The 19,687-nt window shown below is 39.0% G+C and overlaps 1 protein-coding gene across 1 annotated transcript in view; it reads left to right on the top strand.

Annotated features, from left to right (window-relative positions):
* Nucleotides 1-19,687, top strand: part of plpp4 (phospholipid phosphatase 4) — a 163,029-nt gene that overhangs the window by 68,258 nt on the left and 75,084 nt on the right. Inside the window, exons 2-3 of the mRNA XM_017694051.2 lie at nucleotides 927-1,035; nucleotides 15,597-15,687. Of these exons, the coding sequence (XP_017549540.1) occupies nucleotides 927-1,035; nucleotides 15,597-15,687 (200 nt within the window). The remainder of the gene's footprint in view (nucleotides 1-926; nucleotides 1,036-15,596; nucleotides 15,688-19,687) is intronic.

Here is a 19,687-nt window from a genome sequence, read left to right as displayed (position 1 = left end):
GGGTCGTCATGACTACAACACAAATATAGACATTTTATTTACTATCCAGAACCACCAGTGAACCTACACCCAGAGTCTTCTGGGTTTATATGGAAAGTTGATGATGGTAAAGTAGTGGAAAATCTGGGGACTATTTTGCCTCATAACGCCCTGCTTGTACAACTACACCATGAAATAATATAAAACAAATATATTTTGGGGCCAAAGCCTTCTCAAAGCTATTATAATGATACATCAGGCATCAGACAGCATATTAATAATCATTTCATGTAGTAACTTTCTGTGAGGGAGCTTTTAGAGGTGGATGTCTGGTTCCTATCACCACCACTGTGAACAGTTCTGACTTGGTAGGGTTCTCTAGAACAGAGCGTTTCACATCAAACTACTGAATTTGTTTACAATATAAACATTTAATTATGCAGATTTTTTTTTTAATTACTGGAATTTCATTTGTAAGTTAATTCATAACTCTGCTTAAATTAGATGTAACCCATTTGCTGCTGTGCATGTCTTTGTGTTTATGTGTGTATGTAGATGAAGAAGTATTTGAATGTCATGCTTCATAATCTTCAAAAGAGCTGAAAAATACACCTGCACATTTGTTGAGTATTACCATGTCATCTTTATCCATGATGTGTGTCGCCCTGTCTTGCTGGTGATGATAAGAATTGCTACAGAATGACAGGAGAAATGAATATTTACTCTTTTTTACTCTTAATCTTTTTTGGGTCATTTGCGTTTATTGTAATAATGCACACAGAGTGATGTCATCTTATATTCTTCATAAATGTAAAAAGGTGTAGGGAATGTTTCTGTGTTAAGATGAGTGGTTATGCATTGCATATCAGTTATAAAATCACATTTTGATTGATTTCTTTTCTCTGAACGTGTAGCTGCATTTATGAGTAACTCTGTGCTTCTTGCAGGTTCACCGAATTTCTGGAACCCTTTGAAAGAGTGATCCAGCCCGAGGAGCTGTGGCTCTACAAGAATCCTCTGGTGGAATCCGATCGCATCCCCAAGAGAGTCATGTTCGTAAGTACAGTGTGCTGGATCACCCAGACTTGATGAAAAAAAAAAGTGCCTACGAAGTGCATCACACCTCAGACAGCTTCTCACAGTCAGGAGCTTCGCGCCACAGCAGAAAGTCTGAAACAAGTCGAGGCCAACAAGTCGAGGCAAAGATTCTCCAAGCACAGTTGTACTTCTATTGCTGGGACATTCATTTGAATCCTGAGAATTCTCCAAGCAAGCTGAGCTGCATGGACAGCATTCAAAAAGATGATTGGAGTAAACTCAGGACATGAACAAGCTCAGGAAATATTCAATGAGAAAGAGAGAGATATGTTAATAAATTAAGTTTTTCCCACCAAAACATCCTGCAGGGGTGTAATTCTACTGCCACATCAAAAATAGAATTTGTGAGAGATCTAATATTGGAAAATCAATGCCACAGCCATCACTAGGACTTCTGAGAGTTAAAATAATGCTTATTGAATCAAATCAGGAGAGCTTATTGAATCAGTAGCAGGAGAGCTGGACAGTCAGTCATCCATCAGTGTCCGGCTGGACAGGTGGGCGGTCGTTTACTCGGAAAAGGGTAGGGAGATGAAATTAGTTTTTTTGAATCACAGTGATGTTTGGCCAAAACTTAAATTCAGGATGCGCTGATCCAAAAACCTAAAGAATAAAAGCTGACAGTAAACAAACACTTTACTTAAAATAAACTTACAGCGATTACAGAATGTAGGCTAGCGTGTGCCATGAATCCTCTGGTGGAATCTGTCCTCAACAACAAAGAACAGATAGTCATCCAAAGGCATGAATTACATTATTTTATATTTTCTTTGCACTTAAATTAGATGCTAGACATTTGCTGCTGTGTGTTTCATTGTGTTTATGTCTGTATGTGGATGAAGGAATATTTGAAAGGCATGTTTTATAACCGTCAAATGAAACGAAAAATCGCTCTGCATTTAAGGTGAATGTTGAATATTCCTGTGCCAACTTTATCTGTAATGTTCCCACCAAAACATCCTACAGGATGTTTGTCTGTGGTGTATGAATGTTTTAATTATTCCATAAACTGTGAGTATGGATGGCGTTAACAGATTTGCAGTGACTTCATTAATTTTAATAACTTTAATTGTTACTTTCCATTCTGATTCTGTTATTTTCTGTGTTATGCATTTTCAAGTGAAATCAAACCTGTAGTGGAGAAGTTCTTAGAGACACTTACTATAAAGTGAGACCTTGTATCTCCTCTTGATGCTTGACATGAACAGACTATAAATCTCATGTATGATGTTCCTTGTAGAACCCGTGAAATTGTTAGACTGAAATGACTGTTTTACTGTTGTTCTGCTGCCTAAACTGCTTGAATGTGAGTGTGCTGAACGATACAGGAGATCAAAGAAAACAATGCATTTCTAATCACTATTTTCACTACTACATTTTCACTACTATTCAAATTATTTGTGACTTTAATTTGTGACACTTTATTTTGGTCCTATTTTATCTTTGGTTAGTTTTTCTGTGGTCAAATATTTCAGGCTTTTTTCTTTTTCAGTCAAAAATCCAAAGTGACATTTTTTTAACCAAAGATATTCAGCTGAACTTCTGGTGCACTCTTTGTTGACAAACATTCTTTGATGCAAAACTGACAGCCAAATATGTATGTAATCTTTCATGCTTCCAATATCTCCATCCATTTTTGAGTGATCCACCATTTGGAGTAATCCACCTTCAAATATACAGCATGTGTAGGAAGGAAAGAGACGTTTGCTTTTTTCTCTGTAAATACTGCATAAATGCTGCACATTCAGGAGTATGAACTAGTTTCATACAGTATCAAATACATGGGCAGAATGCCTACTAATTGTTGCTCAATTAACCCTCCATGAACTCACCTGTACTTCAAATTTGAAATTTCTATATCTATGTCTGTGTCTTTGTGATGATCCAGCTCAGAAATCCAGTTGAAACCCTTCCTGAATCTGTAGAGCCGCCCTTTCCATCTTATCACGAGGTCATAGGAGACTCACATCCAGAGTTATGAGCCTATGAAGAGGGGCTGAGATACATGGCATCTGCCTCTCAGTGTGTGGAGCTGGTGGATTCGTGTGTTTTGTACATTTTGTGTGAAACTGACCAACGGACCAAGGAAATCACTCAGGACTGACCGTAATGCCAGAAACCCTTCATTCTTCATTCAGTCCACATCAGAGACTCGTGTGAAATGGCATCAGAGAGTTTACAGTTGCTGAAGCTGCTGCAGAGGGTTTAGATAGTAGTGATGAAGATAATGGAGCATTTAGATATGAAACATATAAGGATCATTTTCAATGAAGAGCCTTTAAAGGAGGATTTAAGAGGATATGAACAAATTGAGAAAATGACCTCTACAGAGGAGTAATAACAATAGATCATCCAGATTGCTGTCAACCGTCTACCATCATAATGTAAACACAGCCCTAAGCCCTATTGGAGCTGGATTAGTTTGATGTCTAGTAATGTAATCTATGTGTGATTTGACTGGCTGATTTGTATGGCATAAAGGATCTCTGTAATTTCCCCAAATAGCCTGGATCAAAACATCATGGTGTCATTACGTCAGCAATATGCAACAAACGGCACACTTCCAAATACCATCATATTGTGTGGCTAAATGGCAAATATGATACCAATAAAACGAAGGAGGGGATTTTACATCCCGTTTCAGGGCAGAGCGACACCTGTTCAAAGCAATGGTGTAATCATAGTGTTTTTTGTTGTTTTACTGTGACGTGGATTTGAGCAGGACTACTAGTACTGAGGATTTCAGAGTTTGGCAAATTATAGAAGGTAATTCACTCCAGAATTATTACTCAGCAGATTATGGACACTGCAGATCTGTAGTGTATGTTAGCTACCAGATAATATGGAGAGTGACAGAATCAAACAGCACTTTTGTGACTTCAAGGTCTTACAAGGTTGAAGACTTTTCTCGACTACCATCCCCATCTTTGACCAGGGAGGGTGTTTCTGATCAGGCAGTGCGTCTTGAGCCTTAACAGTATGAGCCAGCTACCTCCAGCTGCTTTCATATTTATGAAGACAAGTCATCTGTTGAATCAGAGAGGCACTGCAGAGGTGAAATGACCATGATAAAAATATTATTTTTACAGTTTGGAAAGATTTCAAGCAATTATTACAAAACAATGCATTTCAGCTGTTATAGTGTAGTTACTCTTTAAATTTCAGCACCACCCTGGATTAGCCAATCCAGCTCCAAATATGGATTTAGACTCTAAAACCTGCGTTCTACACATGACATAAGTGACAAAAATGACTTTTGAGACACCACAGACCTAAGGTACTGAGGTTTAGAATTAGATCAGCTAATGTAACGCTTTAGGAAGAAATGAAAGAGAAAAGAGCAGGACAATAGTGAGTGTGGGAGGGGTTAGCTCTCTCCTCAGTCAGTCTCAAACTGGCTTTCTTATCCTCTGAGTTGGCGTTCCCGGCCTGTAGAGGGTGGGGTTTATTAGTATCTACCATCTGTTCTTTTTCTCACTGCGTGGTCTCTGTCGCTCTCCGAGGTGCTGAACTCTTGTTGGTGGCAGGTACTGAGAGTTAGACAGGCGTGAGGTGGCTGAGGCAGCGGCGCTTATGGGTTTGGCAGCGATCTGTGCCTGTCTGGTGTCACAGTCAGAACCTAGAAATTGTGAGGGCTTCAGCTGTTGCCTGTTCTTTGAGATAATCAGTAAGAAAAGAAAACATCCCAGTTAGTATGTTTTGTCCTGTGTACATTCTTCTCCAAATACCAGTGAACTTTAGGATGAAAGTAAGTCTTATGATGGCAGTTCAATGTGAAGGAGTGTTAGCTTGTGTGTAGCAGCATTCCTATTTCAACTTCTTAACACCATGTCTTAATTACCATGATGATAGTCTGAGGGAAAAGTATGCAGGATGGAATGTAAAGGCTTTGGAGCTTGTCGGTTAACCATGGAGTGCAGTAGACCTCTGATGTTGTGTCTTGCTGTAGTCAGTGTTATTTACATTTATGGCATTTGGCAGATGCTCTTATCTAGAGTCTTGCCCAAGGACTCTTATTGGTATAGTGTAGGGTGCTTACTCTGGTGGGGATTGAACCACAGTCTACAGTGCAGAAGGCAGAGGTGTTAATCACTACACGAATCAACCACATGTTATGTCCATATTAGGTAAATCTTGTCCTACACTGATTTGTTTATGGGAAACATGTATAGTTTTTTTTTTTTTAAACAGCCTTTTTTGTACCAAGTAGTAAAGAAAAAAATTCCAAACCTGATATGAAAAAAAGCTCCACTATGTCATTTTTGTTAAAATTGAAAGAAGTATAATTACTGAGCTAGTAGAATAAAAACTGACAAAAATATGTGGAATGTGTGTTGCTGGGAGTCGCCCTGTAAAGCCTGAAATGATCATTTCACAAGTCAGAGGCATTGAGTCGGGAGTTTTTCACACCACTTTGTGTCTTTACATATTAGCGGTTCAAAAAGAAAGTCTGGCTCAATGTTTCTGTCTCAAATGATCTCAGAATCAACATCATACTGATGAAAATGTGATGACAACAGTAGATGATTCACTCCCATCCTCAGAAGATGCACCCTTCACCAAGTTTTGACTGAGCTCTCGTTGAATTCTCTTTCAATCATCAGATTAATCTGCATGCAATTACACATGTCTACCAGAGAGGTCCCCAAATCCCCGAAGCATATATAATGCAGTTTTAAGGAGCTCAAATATCAACACTGCTACATGCAAGCTAACATTGATGCACACTGAACTGACATCGCAAGACTGGAAACCTCACCAAAGTACCCCACACAAACCATTTTGTCAAATGTGGTAGAGAAGTTACATTGGTGGTAGAATCCTACAGTTTCAGTAGCTGGTGTTGGTTTATAACAGTGTTTAATAGTAGATTTACTTTCACACAACATCATATCAATTGGCAGTATTCACTTGCGTCCATTCTTGTTTTGACTTGTTTTGATAAATAACCTTATTTTGAGGGTCCAATAACATTCAGGTTGGAAATATACATAAAGCAAAATGTTTGCACTCAGAAATAAAGGTAGCAAACTGACACTGGGGCAGTTCCCGTCTTGTCACTGGGGTGGTTCCCTCAAGGGTGCATCTCAATATCTTTAGTCAGGGAACATAACTGAACCATAATCCACTGAAATTATATGTTCTAAGCTGGGTGCACAGGGTGCAGCACTGACTAATCTAAAAAAATGCAGCTAATTTCCTCATAGAGAAAACTGTTTAGACTAGAAGTTCCTAAAATGGGAATGACTCCGAATAGGAATGATGCAACACTTCAGAGGTCTGTAGCAATAATTCCCATCCCTGGTCCTGGATCCTTTGCATTGCACATTTTAGTGTTTATCCTGCTCCCAACACCTGATCCAACTAATCTGCTAATTAATAAACCCTTCCTGAGTCAATGTGGGTGTGTTTTGGCAGGAAAACACAAAAATGTGTAGGGCAGTGGGACCTCCAGGATGAGAAGGGTCTGTACGTAGATCTTATTCCTGAAGCTTACTTGACCTGTAGAACCTATCTGAAGCTCCGGAGAGGAGTTGGCACTGTTGCTGTTATTGCCAGTTATTGGGGTGGTATTGGACATAGAGCCCTAGGTTCTTCATTCTGCATTTTTTAAATAAAAAACTAAATTCTTGCATTAAATATATATATATATATATATATATATATATATATATATATATATATATATATATATATATATACTGCTCAAAAAATAAAGGGAACACTCAAATAATACATCCTAGATCTGAGTCAAGGTGTATATATATATATATATATATATATATATATATATATATATATATATGTATATATATATATATATATGTATATTAAAACACTCAAGCCACCATGTGGGTGGCATGTGCAGTCATGGGCTGGAGGTCAGGGAGCCAGCTCAATCCCCTGAGCTGACAGTATATGACTGAGGTGCCCCTGAACAAGGCGCCCAGCCCCCAGCTGCTTTCCGAGTGCTGCGGATAGGGCTGCCCACCACTCTGGGCATGGATGGGTTAGATGAGGAGGTGAAATTTCCCCATTGAGGGACTAATAAGGGTCACTTAATCTAATCTAATGTTATTAGTAAATACAGTGAGAAAACAAACACATGATTTTTTTGACAAAAGAGGTGCCTTTAAAATAAACGACTGAGAAAATGCAAGGTTGCTAGCAATCAAAACAGCTAGCTGGGTTCCTTAGTCACTGAAAGTTTTATAATAAATATAAACATTGCCTACACCCCAGTCAAGCCTGATGGAGGTTCTGAGAATTGCCTCGATAATATTCGCTAATCAACAATATTGATATTAAAATTCCACAAATGTATATTTGAGACCTAAGTTTGGTGTATGTCTAAATATACTACAGAACTATATCAAAAACCTGAAAAACAATGTGACATCATTTCCCGGACTCTGGGATGAGCTTGGTCTCAGAGGAGAGTTGGACTGATAAATGAGATTTATGGCCTGATGCTATTGTCGAGGACAGGAGTTGGGAACCTCTGGTCAATAGGGTTGATTTTTGAAAAGTCCTAGACAAAACCAGTTTGGACTCGTGCTGATGATAATGGCGAGCTACAAAATGTCCTCAGAGGTCTGTTTCTCCAGAGTTGCTCTTGTACATCATTCACATTTCACGCTCACTTTCAGCTAAGTTTTTCTTAAGCTTATTGACAGTTACTGAAAGCTCAATCCTCTGATCTTTCTCCATCTGATCCTCCAGAGGATGCTTGACAGTTGATAAATGGATAATACATTTTTTCATTTTTCATGACAGAGGATGCCGCCTGCGTCGGTCTTGAAGGCGCATCAAACCTTGAGCAGCTCAGGCTGATCTTTTGTTAGTGTAGATTTCCATTCTCTCTGGGCTCACATCTGTCAGATGTGAAGTTCTGAGATGTTCTGGTGGGGATTATTTGTAAAGGTCAGTGGCTTCTTTCATACATCTCTAGACTGAAATATGGGTGAGTGGTGATGATTTCTGACTAAAGTCTGATGATTTAGCAGCGCTATACGCCTTACACAGCTTGAGCAAAGCCCAGAGCCTTTGATTGGATAAGGTGTTAGTCATGATCCAGTTACTTACCGTGTTGCTATAATTGAAAGGCTTTAGTAAATCTGCCCCTAAACGATTCATCACAGACAGACTCATCTTACTCGGGTGGAAAGCACGAGCGCAGGCCTCTGGGTGGGAACCGGAATATAATCCCCAAATTAAACAGTAAAAACTCTCACATTAGAGGAACATTCTGTATCTTTCCTGCTTGAAAAGTGGCAGAAAATCTCCAACGGCTTGAGCTGTTATCATTATTCATACCATTTGATTTGCACCCAAATAGTACCTGCTCTGTGAGGGTCCATGGGGTCCTGACCACTGAAGACCAAGGTTAAAGGGGCATATCAAAGTATCAGAGAAACAGATGGACTACAGTCTGTAACTGTAGAACTACAAAGTGCAGCTATAGAGTAAGTGGAGCTGATAAAATGGACAATGAGCGCAGAAACAAGGAGGTGGTCAGAATGTGATGCCTGGTGTAAATGTATTTTTATTGTGATGTCACAACAACAGGAAGTCAAAATCAGGTTTTTGCAGCTTCTGTATATGTACGGGTAATTGAACAGTACATCTTCAAGCAATGTTTACATCTTTTTAAAAACGTATTGAAATGTCACCGAAGTGCTTTGTGGGCTGTAAATTTTCCTTTATAGATACAAAGGAGTGGAGTTGCTGACTCACAGAAAAACTCTGGCACCTCTGCTGTAGCTAGTTTATAATATCCAAGGTTGCTGTAGATGATTCGTTTTGCAGTGAAACTTATGTATTTTGTCATTTTATACTTTTCACAAGATGGAGAGGATGCTTTAGGCTGTGATGTCAATGCACAACAGCAGCAGTGGTGTTTCCTTAAGGTACTGGCAAAAGAAGACTGATGTGGTCAGGAAAAGGTCAGGAAGCTCAGCATCGTCAGACTAATGTTTGAATATTTCTCGTAGATCTTCTGCTGGCAAATCACAGCCCTCTCGGTCTCCCGCAGTGGTCGTAAAATCTGGGTAATAGGAGTAGCTATGAATAATGACTTTGCTGGCTCACATTAAACGAGGCAGGAGTTTTCATATACTTTCAGGCAAAACATTATCATGTTCAGTAGTGCAGTACATCTGGGATATTGGTGTCTGTGACTCTAGCTGAAGCTGACAACGAAAGTTCTGCCGTGTTCCTGCATCCTCAGCTGCTCCCTGGCTGCAGTCCAAGAGACGAACAGCTTGTCAAGAAGTAGCGTATATGCTTCAGGGCTATTAATTACCAAGGTTTGTTTTCATAGACAGTCATAAAGAAATGAGATCAGTTGTAGTCATTCATTTCGAGAGGCTGCCGTTTGGTTACACCTCACTTTTAAAATATTAAAGTAGATTTACTAAGAAAACAAAATGAAAAGCTCATGCTGAGGTTACCTTAGGTGCCAGGCTGGAAAATAGTATAGAGTGAAAGCACCAAAGGCTTTCTCTATTAAACATGGAAGTATGGAGCCAGTATACACCAGGCAGGCGTAACATCATGACCACCTCCTTGTTTCTACGTTCATTGTCCATTTTATCAGCTCCACTTACTCTATAGGTGCACTTTGTAGTTCTACAGTTACAGACTGTAGTCCATCTGTTTCTCTGATACTTTGTTGTGTCTGATCCAGCTGCGACAGAAGAACCTAAACAAACTGGAGTCAGCCAGAAACGACCCCAATACCATTCACCAAACTAAATGGGCTGGAAGAAGCTTTACAGACTGAATGGAACAAAACAACATTAATACTGATCTGGAAAAAAACTGACAAAACTGAGCTGAACTTGATATTGCAGCAGTTTTATGGCTCAGTCTGATTTAGTCAGACTCTGAAGACGAGACAACACGTTTGGCGAATGGTATTGGGGTCATTTCTGGCTGACTCCAGTTTGTTTAGGTTCTTCTGTTGCAGCTGGATCAGGCACAGCAGTGCTGCTGGAGTTTTTAAACACTGTGCCCACTCACTGTCCACTCTATTAGACATTCCTACCTTGTCTGTCCACCTTGTAGATGTAAAGTTAGAGACGATAGCTCATCTGCTGCTGCACCGTTTGTGTTGGTCATCCTCTACTGCTCTGTGAGGGCCCATGGGGTCCTGACCACTGAAGAACAGGGTAAAAGGGGGTAACAAAGTATCAGCAGCACTGCTGTGTCTGATCCAGCTGCGACAGAAGAACCTAAACAAACTGGAGTCAGCCAGAAACGACCCCAATACCATTTGTTTTGTCAGTTTTTTTCCAGATCAGTATTAATGTTGTTTTGTTCCATTCAGTCTGTAAAGCTTCTTACAGCCCATTTAGTTTAGTGAATGGTATTAGGCTCATTTCTGGCTGATTCCAGGTTGTTTAGCTGTTCTTCTGTCACAGCTGCTGACTGAAAAGCTGCTCAGTGGTGATGACAGTTTGGGAATTTAGTGTCGTCTCATCTTCAGAGTCTGACCAAATCAGCTGTTGGTCAAATGTCATTTTAAAAGTGTTTGTGTTTGTGCCCAAAGTAAGAAGTAAAAGTGTTCAAATGACTCCTACAGCTGTCAAAATTGTTGCTTTGGAATGGCGTCTCAGAGGAGTGAGACGGTGTGAAAAAAATGTGCCGTTATGACGAAATAACAGCATGGGAAGAACGCCTCTCACAGCAAAAAGATAAGTCCAAGTCAGTTAAAAAAAATGTGTTGTCAACTCTGATTTTAACCAGTTTTACAGAATCACCCATATAGAACCCAAAGAAAGAACCATCTAAAGGCATAAATAGCTCTTTGCATGGTGAAATGCAACTTTTCTATGATGGTAAACTGATTGTATATAGTTCTTTAAAGAACTTTTTTTAGTTCCCCCACCTTTTTACTGTATAGAACCTTTTTGTAAGTTAATAATCCAGACAGTTTGTTTAAATGTAACAGTGAGAATAGATTGCCCGCTTAATGATGGTTGGTGTCTAGGCAATTATGGTGGGTCAGTCTGGGCAAAAGTCCAGGTCCAATTTTCGATCCCAGTCCATCCTTGCCTCTGACCGACCTGTGAAGGAGGAATTAGTGCAGTACTAAGTGTTACGCTTGCAATCACATTAGAGCTTTGTGGCATGAAGGTGAGTGATACTGCTTTGATGCTGAGCATGGCTCCCTGCAGGTGTGATAGACAGAGCTCTCAGTCTACATAATCAAAAGGAAAAAATGAATACAGCATTTCATTACTGACATGACTTTTTGGCTCTGTTCTTGACGTGGTTAATGGGCCTCATTCACTTATATCTTGGAAATGTAAGTGTTTTCTTAAATGTGTTCTAAGAAAAGTCCTAAGGAAAAGTCTATGTTAGATTTATGGGGTGCTTTTAAGCTGCAGAATTGTTTGTGCTTTTGAGTGTGTTTAGATTCTTTTCTTACCTAAGAGCAAATTTCAAATATGAAAATTGGTGAATGTCAGAATCTTGTGAAAACTGCATAAATGGGTTTTAAGAAGAAATTTTTTCTTAAGAACACTTGGTGAATGAGGCCCAATGTGTGTTTGTATGAAAAGTGACGGGTCTGTGAAATAGACGAAGTGCAAGTGTATCATTTTTATACTGAAAATGCAGTTATTTTCAGCAGAACAAGCAAACCAATCAGTACTCAGTAGCCGTAATGCTAGTCACTCAGCACTGAGTAGTAGTAGGTTTAGCGTCTTACTGCCCAAAGCCCACTTGTTGTAGAAAAATGTAAACATACTGGTGAGTTTTCTGTGTATTCTAAAATATTCAATTCAATTCAAGTTATTTGTATAGCGCTTTTTACAATGATGTTGTCACAAAGCAGCTTTACAGAAGTTTGAAAACACACAGTTACAACATATCCCCCAGTGAGCAAGCCAGAGGCGACGGTGGCAAGGAGAAACTCCCTCAGTCTGGAGGAAGAAATTTTGGGAGGAACCAAGACTCACAAGGGGAGACCCATCCTCCTCTGGTCAAACAGTATTTACAATTTAATAAGCTAAATACCAAATAGAAGCTAAGAGGATCTCTGTTTGAAGACTGGAGGGTAAAGCTTTAGAAACTGCACTGGTAGAGGCAGTTTCTGACTGAGGCAGTCTCTGACTGAGGCAGTTTCTGAGTCTTTATGAAAAGTGGGAGTGAGCTGAAAAGGTCCCATCCTATCTCAATGCTTGTACATCTGGATGGCACAGTGATGTAACTGAAGGTGTTGCAGCACACATGAACAGGAGAGCAGGTTGGTAAAGTGGGGGGGGCCCTGATGGTCAGTCTTCAGCCGGATGGGAGGGCAGTCATTATCTCAGGAAGAGTAAAGAGACAAAATTAGTTCTGGTCAGGAGTATGACTGTAATAAATATGATTTCCTCCAGAGTGTGGTTGGTGACTCCAGCAGATCTAACTATAACAGCATGAACTAAAAGGAGAGAACCAGAAGGAAACATATAGATATGAGAGTACCCTGAGACACTGGGATCCCCCCATTCCACCGTCAACAAACCTGTATGATCACGTGAAGTGGTGGGTCAACAGCACCAACGTCTCAGTTTACCATAAGCCTCTATGTCCATCAAATTTCCTGGTTTTAGTGAGTACTCTAGCTGCAGCATTCTGAACTAATTGAAGTTTATTTAGGTTCCTGTTGGGTCTTCCTGACAATAATGCATTACAGTAAGTTATAAAGGCATGTACCAATTTTTCAGCGTCATGTAGGGATAATGCATTTCTTAACTTTGAAATGTTTCAGAGGTGAAGAAACGCTGTCCTTGTAATATTACCTATATGTTGATTAAATGTTAGATCTGAATCAATCACCACACCAGGAATTTTAGCTTTCTAGTTTTCAAAATTAAAATAAGTTCCCCATAAGTGGCTGGAAAAAATGTTTATCTTTTAGTTTTTAGCAATTTAGCTTCATTCACCCCATTCATTGAGGACTTCCTCTTGGGTGTCCCTAATGTGTAGCGTTATTAACAGCTTTAGAGGGGTGTATACACAGCTAGGAAGCGACTACAAATGAGTCTGTTTGGCCAGTCAGAAGAAAACCTCATATCTCCATTTTTTGACATTTTTCAGTTTTTGATATAATTGGAAAATGCCTGTTCTCCTTTACATTATGTGTAAATTTAATGATGAATGGACCAAAAGAAACAGCCCAAAATGACAGAAAAACAAGTATGGTTCCATTGACTTACATTAAAAGTACAGTATGTTTTTTCCTTCTCCTGTAAAAGTTACCATTTTGGAGATACAAGGTTTTCTTCCAACAGCAGCGTTATACTACATAATTTGCTAAAGTTTATGCGCCCCTGGTGAAATTCCATGTTTTTGTTGATGTTGTGTAAATAAGTGAAAACATCCTCTACAGAGAACACATTTTATTGCACAATTGCTGTTTGGTGAATTTAACCAATTGTCTATAAAATGCAGCCTGTGCAAAAGTTATGACACAGTTTATATTTCATGTTTTTTTCCAATATGTTAAAAGCAAGGGGTTGTGGTTACAAAAAAAAAAAAACAGAAAAGTTAATGACATTGTGTTCACTCGCAAATGTTTTGCATTCCTTGGCAAAATATATGCTCATCAGACAGAAAGCAAAGGTAGGACCAGAAGTGCCCAATGACATTACTTACATTAGAGCTTTATTTTTAACATCATTAACATTAAAAGCCGTTTTCCCAGTTTGGCCAACCTGTGCTGAATTTATTCAGCAGTTGTTCTCTGCAGCGTCTGTAAATGTAGCTTTTACTGTATGAGGACAGTCGGCCTCAGTTTCAGTTTGAATTACTAACAGCAGAATCATGTTTGATTTTGAGAAGCTTTAGATTTTTTTAGCTTTATGTATTTAGATTTTAATCCAAGTTCAACGTATCGGCGTGGTTGGTTAGTGTAGTGGGTAACACCTCTGCCTTCTACACTGTAGACTGGGGTTCAATCCCCACCTGGGCAAACACCCTACACTATACCAATAAGAGTCCTTGGGCAAGACTCCTAACACCGCCTTGGCCTGCCTATGTAAAATGATCAAATTGTAAGTTGCTCTGGATAAGAGCGTCAGCCAAATGCCATAAATGTAAATGTAAAATTCAGTGAGCTGCTTCATCTCTGAGCTTAAACAAAACACAGCATTACAGGCGAATGCAAACCATTTGCATGCTAATGCAGAATATTTGCAAGGGAATCATAAACTTTTTTTTGTTTTTAACCACAGCCCCTTAGAGGCTCTGTGGCAAATAAATAGAAATTGTGCGCTAAAATGAGCAGAAAATATAATTTTTGTATAGAGGATGTAATAACTTTATTAGCACTTAGAAATATGCCATGGACCTGGGGTGTTAAAACTTTTGCACACAAGTGTGTAAGAGTTGAGTACATTGAACAACAACAACAACGACAAATTGATGAATGCAATTATTTATATGGCAAATGTGCGCTAAAAGTTCTGTTTCTGGTCTGTTTCTAACTTCAAACCAACAAAGCAAACAAATGTTTATGTTATGTTTTTTTTCCTCATAATTAGACAATAAAGCCAAAACAAATTACGACCATTTCATTCATTTGGATTGTGTTGTGTTATCTTTGCACGACCTGCCTGTCAGAAAAGACCAGCAGTGTTTAAAAAATGTGTTTATCCTTTTATTTGGCTTCAGATCATTAGTGACGCTGTAAACAAGGCGATTAGCCGAGTGAGTTTTGGTGATTTGGGTTTTATTTGACATGCCACAAAGCCTCTCACCCTTCTGTCATTCATCACAGCTCATAGGAGCCACGCAGGTACTGAGTGGGCAGTAAAGGTAATAAACACTCCAGTAATTAACTGGGCACAGGAAAAAAGCCCCGGTCTCCCATCAAGTGACAGACCGTGAGCGAACAGAAAGTCTTTGGGCGCTGTGTGGGAGAGTCGAGGGGGCTACAAAAGCTCAGGCTGTGGCAGCTCATTTCATTCAAGTTGAGTTACAGCCCAGCGGGAACCCTCAGAGCAGTGGAACGCTCACAGCGAGCTGTAAGGGAGCTTCTGGAACCTTCTCTGAGCAAAGAGCCAACTCCTATTCAGACCCGCGATTTGGCCAATTAACTGTCTTTTGTTAATTTGTGGCGTATTAGCGGCAGAGATGCTCTGGTGGTGCGGCAGTTTTTCTGTGTATTTCTAATGAACCTCACATTTAATCCAACCAAGCTCAAATATTAGCTTGATGATTTTGAAGGGGTTTTGTTCAAATGACATGTATTTGTTATTTGTGGCTGCTTGAGGGTCCTCTGGGGAACTTGTTTCTGATCTTCTGAATTAATTTTCCGTAAAAATATAAAAATGCCTGAAGATATAAAAATGATATGTATCTGAAGGCCCACTAGAAGGTAGCTCTCAGAAGCACTTATAAAAATACTCATCCCCAGAGTATACACAGGCTTAAAACGGTGCAAATACACAATTATAAAACAGGCAGAAGTAGTGTTGGGTGCAGTGATGGCTTGACAGTAAACTTTTTCTCCTTTTCTCATTCAGGCTATATCATTCCTCACTCCTCTGGCTGTGATAATCGTCGTGAAGATTATACAACGGACAGATAAGACAGAAATCAAGGAGGCGTGTTTGGGTAAGTATATGGCCACTAAAAACCCACATTGATAATTATTGCCTGAATTTCACAATATTGAACGCTAGTTTTCCACAATAAACACTATTCATCATTTCATCGTGAAATCAACTCACTTTAAGATATTTTCTCTAATAACACAGCAAATTACTGTGAGGTTGATTTTGTGTTGCACAGGATTATGGGATATGACAGCAACTCCTTCTTCTTCTTCTTTCGGCTGCTCCCTTTAGGGGTCGCCACAGCGGATCATCTGCCTCCATCTTGCCCTATCCACTGCCTCCTCTACTTTCACACCAACCATCTCCATGTCCACCTTCACTACATCCATAAACCTTCTGTGAGGTCTACCTCTTCTCCTTCTACCCAGCAGCTCCATCTCCCACATTCTTTGACCAATATATTCAATATTCCTCCTCAACACATGTCCAAACCATCTCAACCTGGCCTCTCTGGCTTTATCTCCAAACTGCTCCACCTTCACTGTCCCTCTGATCTGCTCATTTCTAATCTTGTCCATCCTGGTCACTCCCAACGAAAATCTCAGCATCTTCATCTCCGCCACCTCCAGCTCAGCCTCCTGTCTTTTAGACAGAGCCACAGTCTCCAAACCGTACATCATAGCAGGACGCACTACTGTCTTGTAAACCTTCCCTTTCACTCTTGCTGCTATCCTTCTGTCACACATCAGCCCTGACACCCGTCTCCACCCACTCCATCCTGCCTGCACCCTCTTCTTCACCTCTTTTCTACACCGGTTATGACAGCAACTGAAAGTTATAAAAATGTACATATTTTAATAAAAAACATTTCCAGTGCAAAATTATTATTTTAGTTTACCTTTTACCTTATTCACATTTTTACAAAATATATCATTTACACGTCTGAAAAAAATAGATATTTTTTATATGTAAATGTACTGGTTACTGAGCGGCACTGCATTTACAGTAGTTCTGTAAAAATACAGGAGCTTTCTGTATTTTAATTACAGCCTATTACTGTAAGTGTACAGCAGAATAACACCTACTGACACCACTGTACAGCTGCTATTTTCCTGTTATTTACTGTTAATATGGTGCATGAAGGTAATGCAACTGGTAGTCAGTAAATTATTGGAATTTTACTGTAAATTAACTGAATTTAGAGTCTAGCTTTCAGTAATTAAAAAAAAAACTCCTGGAAAATAAGAACATCAGTATGTACAGGATTACCCTCTTCTAGTCTATTCAGGACTAGTCTACTCTGACTGAGGTGTTTACATGGACATGTTCTTTTCTGATTGAGCTCTTAGTCAGATCATTAATGGATTATCAGGCTGCATGTAAACTTGGCTACTCGTTTCTCTCAATAAAATGATGTAATAAGTTAAAATGAAGAAACTGAAGTTAAATAACTTTATGCGTACAGCAATCTTTTAATGAGGCATATTAGATATATTCAGTAGATATGAGATGATTTCACCTTTTTCTTTTTTGCTTCTGTAAACGGTCACAGCCTATGCGGTGCCACACGTTTGTTCCACCTCTTTGACACTCAGTGAGCACTCTCAGCTGCACTTTAGCACCCTGGCTAATGTATTTATTCACTGAAGTGGCTCCTTGAATCTGTGTTTCTGGCATTAAGAGTTTGATCGTGCGGTTGTCCCTGTGGTCCTCACGGGTTCTGTCGATTGACGGACAAATTAGACAGCACCACAGCCGTGAGGCTTCCATTTATACAAATTTTCATGCTATTCCTTAACGTCCTGACGAGTAACTCGAGCACGGTGTAGGTTTTCGATTCGCTTTGTTCATGGCGAGGCCCGTAGGAGCCCGGAGCACAACAGAAGCCATTAGGGGAGAAAGTTGAACACAAATCCAATTAAACAGAGCCAGAGAGAGAGAAAATGTTGCTCTGTACATCACTTCAGAGATTAAAGTCTTACACAGTATTAAATTATACAATTACAGAGCAGAGAAAAGATTGAAACAGATTCTATTAGACCAAAAGGCAGGAAGGGATGCAGAAGCCCTTTTTAATTTTTTTATTATTTACATTTTTTTTTCCCTGTGTTGCTCAGTCATGATAGATTGGTGGGATTTTGATGAAGTGGTTCAGCTTGCTCTCTCCTGAATGCATCACAAATTGTGCAGCTACTACTCATCAGAGAATTCAGTATGCTAATTGCAGGAGGCTAAAAAGGGGCTCAGGTGGTGGGCTGGGATTTGCATTAACCCCTTAAGTAGCCAAGAGCACCGGTTAGCCCAAAGTTTTATTACACACTTCTGGAACCTAAATATAGCTCAGCTGGTTTGCATTGAAATCCCTGTAGTTACTGAATAATAAGCCTCAGTATGTAATCAGACTACAATGTTAGCCTCTTAAGCTCCTTGAGACCACTGCTGGTTCCAAAATGCACTTGGTTGTATTCTTCATAACTTTCATAATTCATAAGCTACGTTCAGAAGCTGGGCGTTGTATGAGGCTGTAACTCTTCTTTCCAGTCAAATAGATGGTGATGTCATTTTAAACCCTTATAATAAAAGAAGTGGAACTCACAGTTTGTTTTTTACTGAAAGTCGACCCATTTTTCTACAAATCTGGGCTATAAACTATAAACAGACGGCATCTCTTCATTGATCTGCTGTGTAAACATTACTTTTATAAAAAAATACAAAGGGCGTCTGAGATTTTTGGCTTTCGGCAGTAAATTGTAAGCCTATAGTTATATGTATGATCATAAAACACATGTTCTGTTAATTTGAGGGGAATTTTTACCAAAAAAAATAAACCAATAAAATAAAAATGTACATTTATTTCATGCAGTCACTGAACAATTTGCTTTATGATTTGGTCATGAAAATTCAGTTGGAAAAACCAAAATATACACTGGAGAGTAAGAAGTTAAGGAGTGCTAAATAAGGTTATGATGTGATGTTGGAGGACAGACAGATGCTGACTGGTGTCTCTGTTCATGAGCTGTTTAGATTGAAAAATGATGGCCCAAACTGGGTGTCTGAATCCTACTGTCAACATTCGCTGGAGGGGTTTGTTGGAAAAAGCTGACACAGGAAAAAAAAAAAAAAAAAAAAAAAAAACAGCAATGAAAATGTCCGTGAGATCTGTGGAAGGAAGATCATGACATTTTCAACCATCTACAATAATAATATTATACCAAGATATACAAAAAGTACTATTTTTGTTATTATTGATATTCATATTAATAATAGCTGTGCTCCCAGATTGGACATAATTGGTAGCAAAAGGGAAAATTTCCCATGCAGGGTAAATAAAAGTATAAAAAACCTTATAAGAATTTCTCTGGGTTGTTTGTTTTTGGGCTTGTTACTTTGGAAGCCCATTCTCAAAGAATGGAGAGGAAAATCTGTTTTTGTTCTCAGCTTTTATAAAATAAAAAAAAAGTATTTTCTTCTCAAATGATTGAGTTATTAAGACAAAATAAAGTAAGTCAATACTTTCAGAATAATAAGTCATTATTTTGAAAGCGTGAGTTAAATTGTAAATGTCAGTATAGATTTTGAGCAAATATGTAGTTATTTCAGTGTTGTAATGTAAAATTTCAAGATAAGTAAGAATTAAGACAATAAGTCAGTTTGGCACACATAAAAATTATGGTTCTTTAAGGGTTCTTCAGGAAAGAAAATGGTCCTGTGATGAAAGCGCTCTTTAGATTGATGGAGAAATGTACTGTAAAGAACCTTTTTGAAAAGGGTTCTATATAGCATCAAAAAGGGTTCTTCTATTATTACAAGCTTGATGTTACAACACTGCAGAAGGTTCTTTGAGCGTTCATGGTTCTATATAGGACCATTTTCTTCACTTACAAACCCTTGAAGAACTATTGTTAGTTAGTATGTTAGTTTGATAAACTAAGTAAAAATTTTATAGACTGCTTCCAGAATCAGAGAGCATAGGCGATGTTTTCTCCTCTTCCTGGTGGGAAGTGGCTTCCATACTGCTGTTGTTGAAAAAACCTTGTATCTCAAAAATAGTAACTTTA

This window comes from Pygocentrus nattereri, chromosome 5 (genome assembly GCF_015220715.1).
Source record: "Pygocentrus nattereri isolate fPygNat1 chromosome 5, fPygNat1.pri, whole genome shotgun sequence".
Lineage (NCBI taxonomy): Eukaryota > Metazoa > Chordata > Actinopteri > Characiformes > Serrasalmidae > Pygocentrus > Pygocentrus nattereri.
The sequence above is the reverse complement of the archived record's forward strand: the minus strand, read 5'-3'. Positions and strand labels throughout refer to the sequence as shown.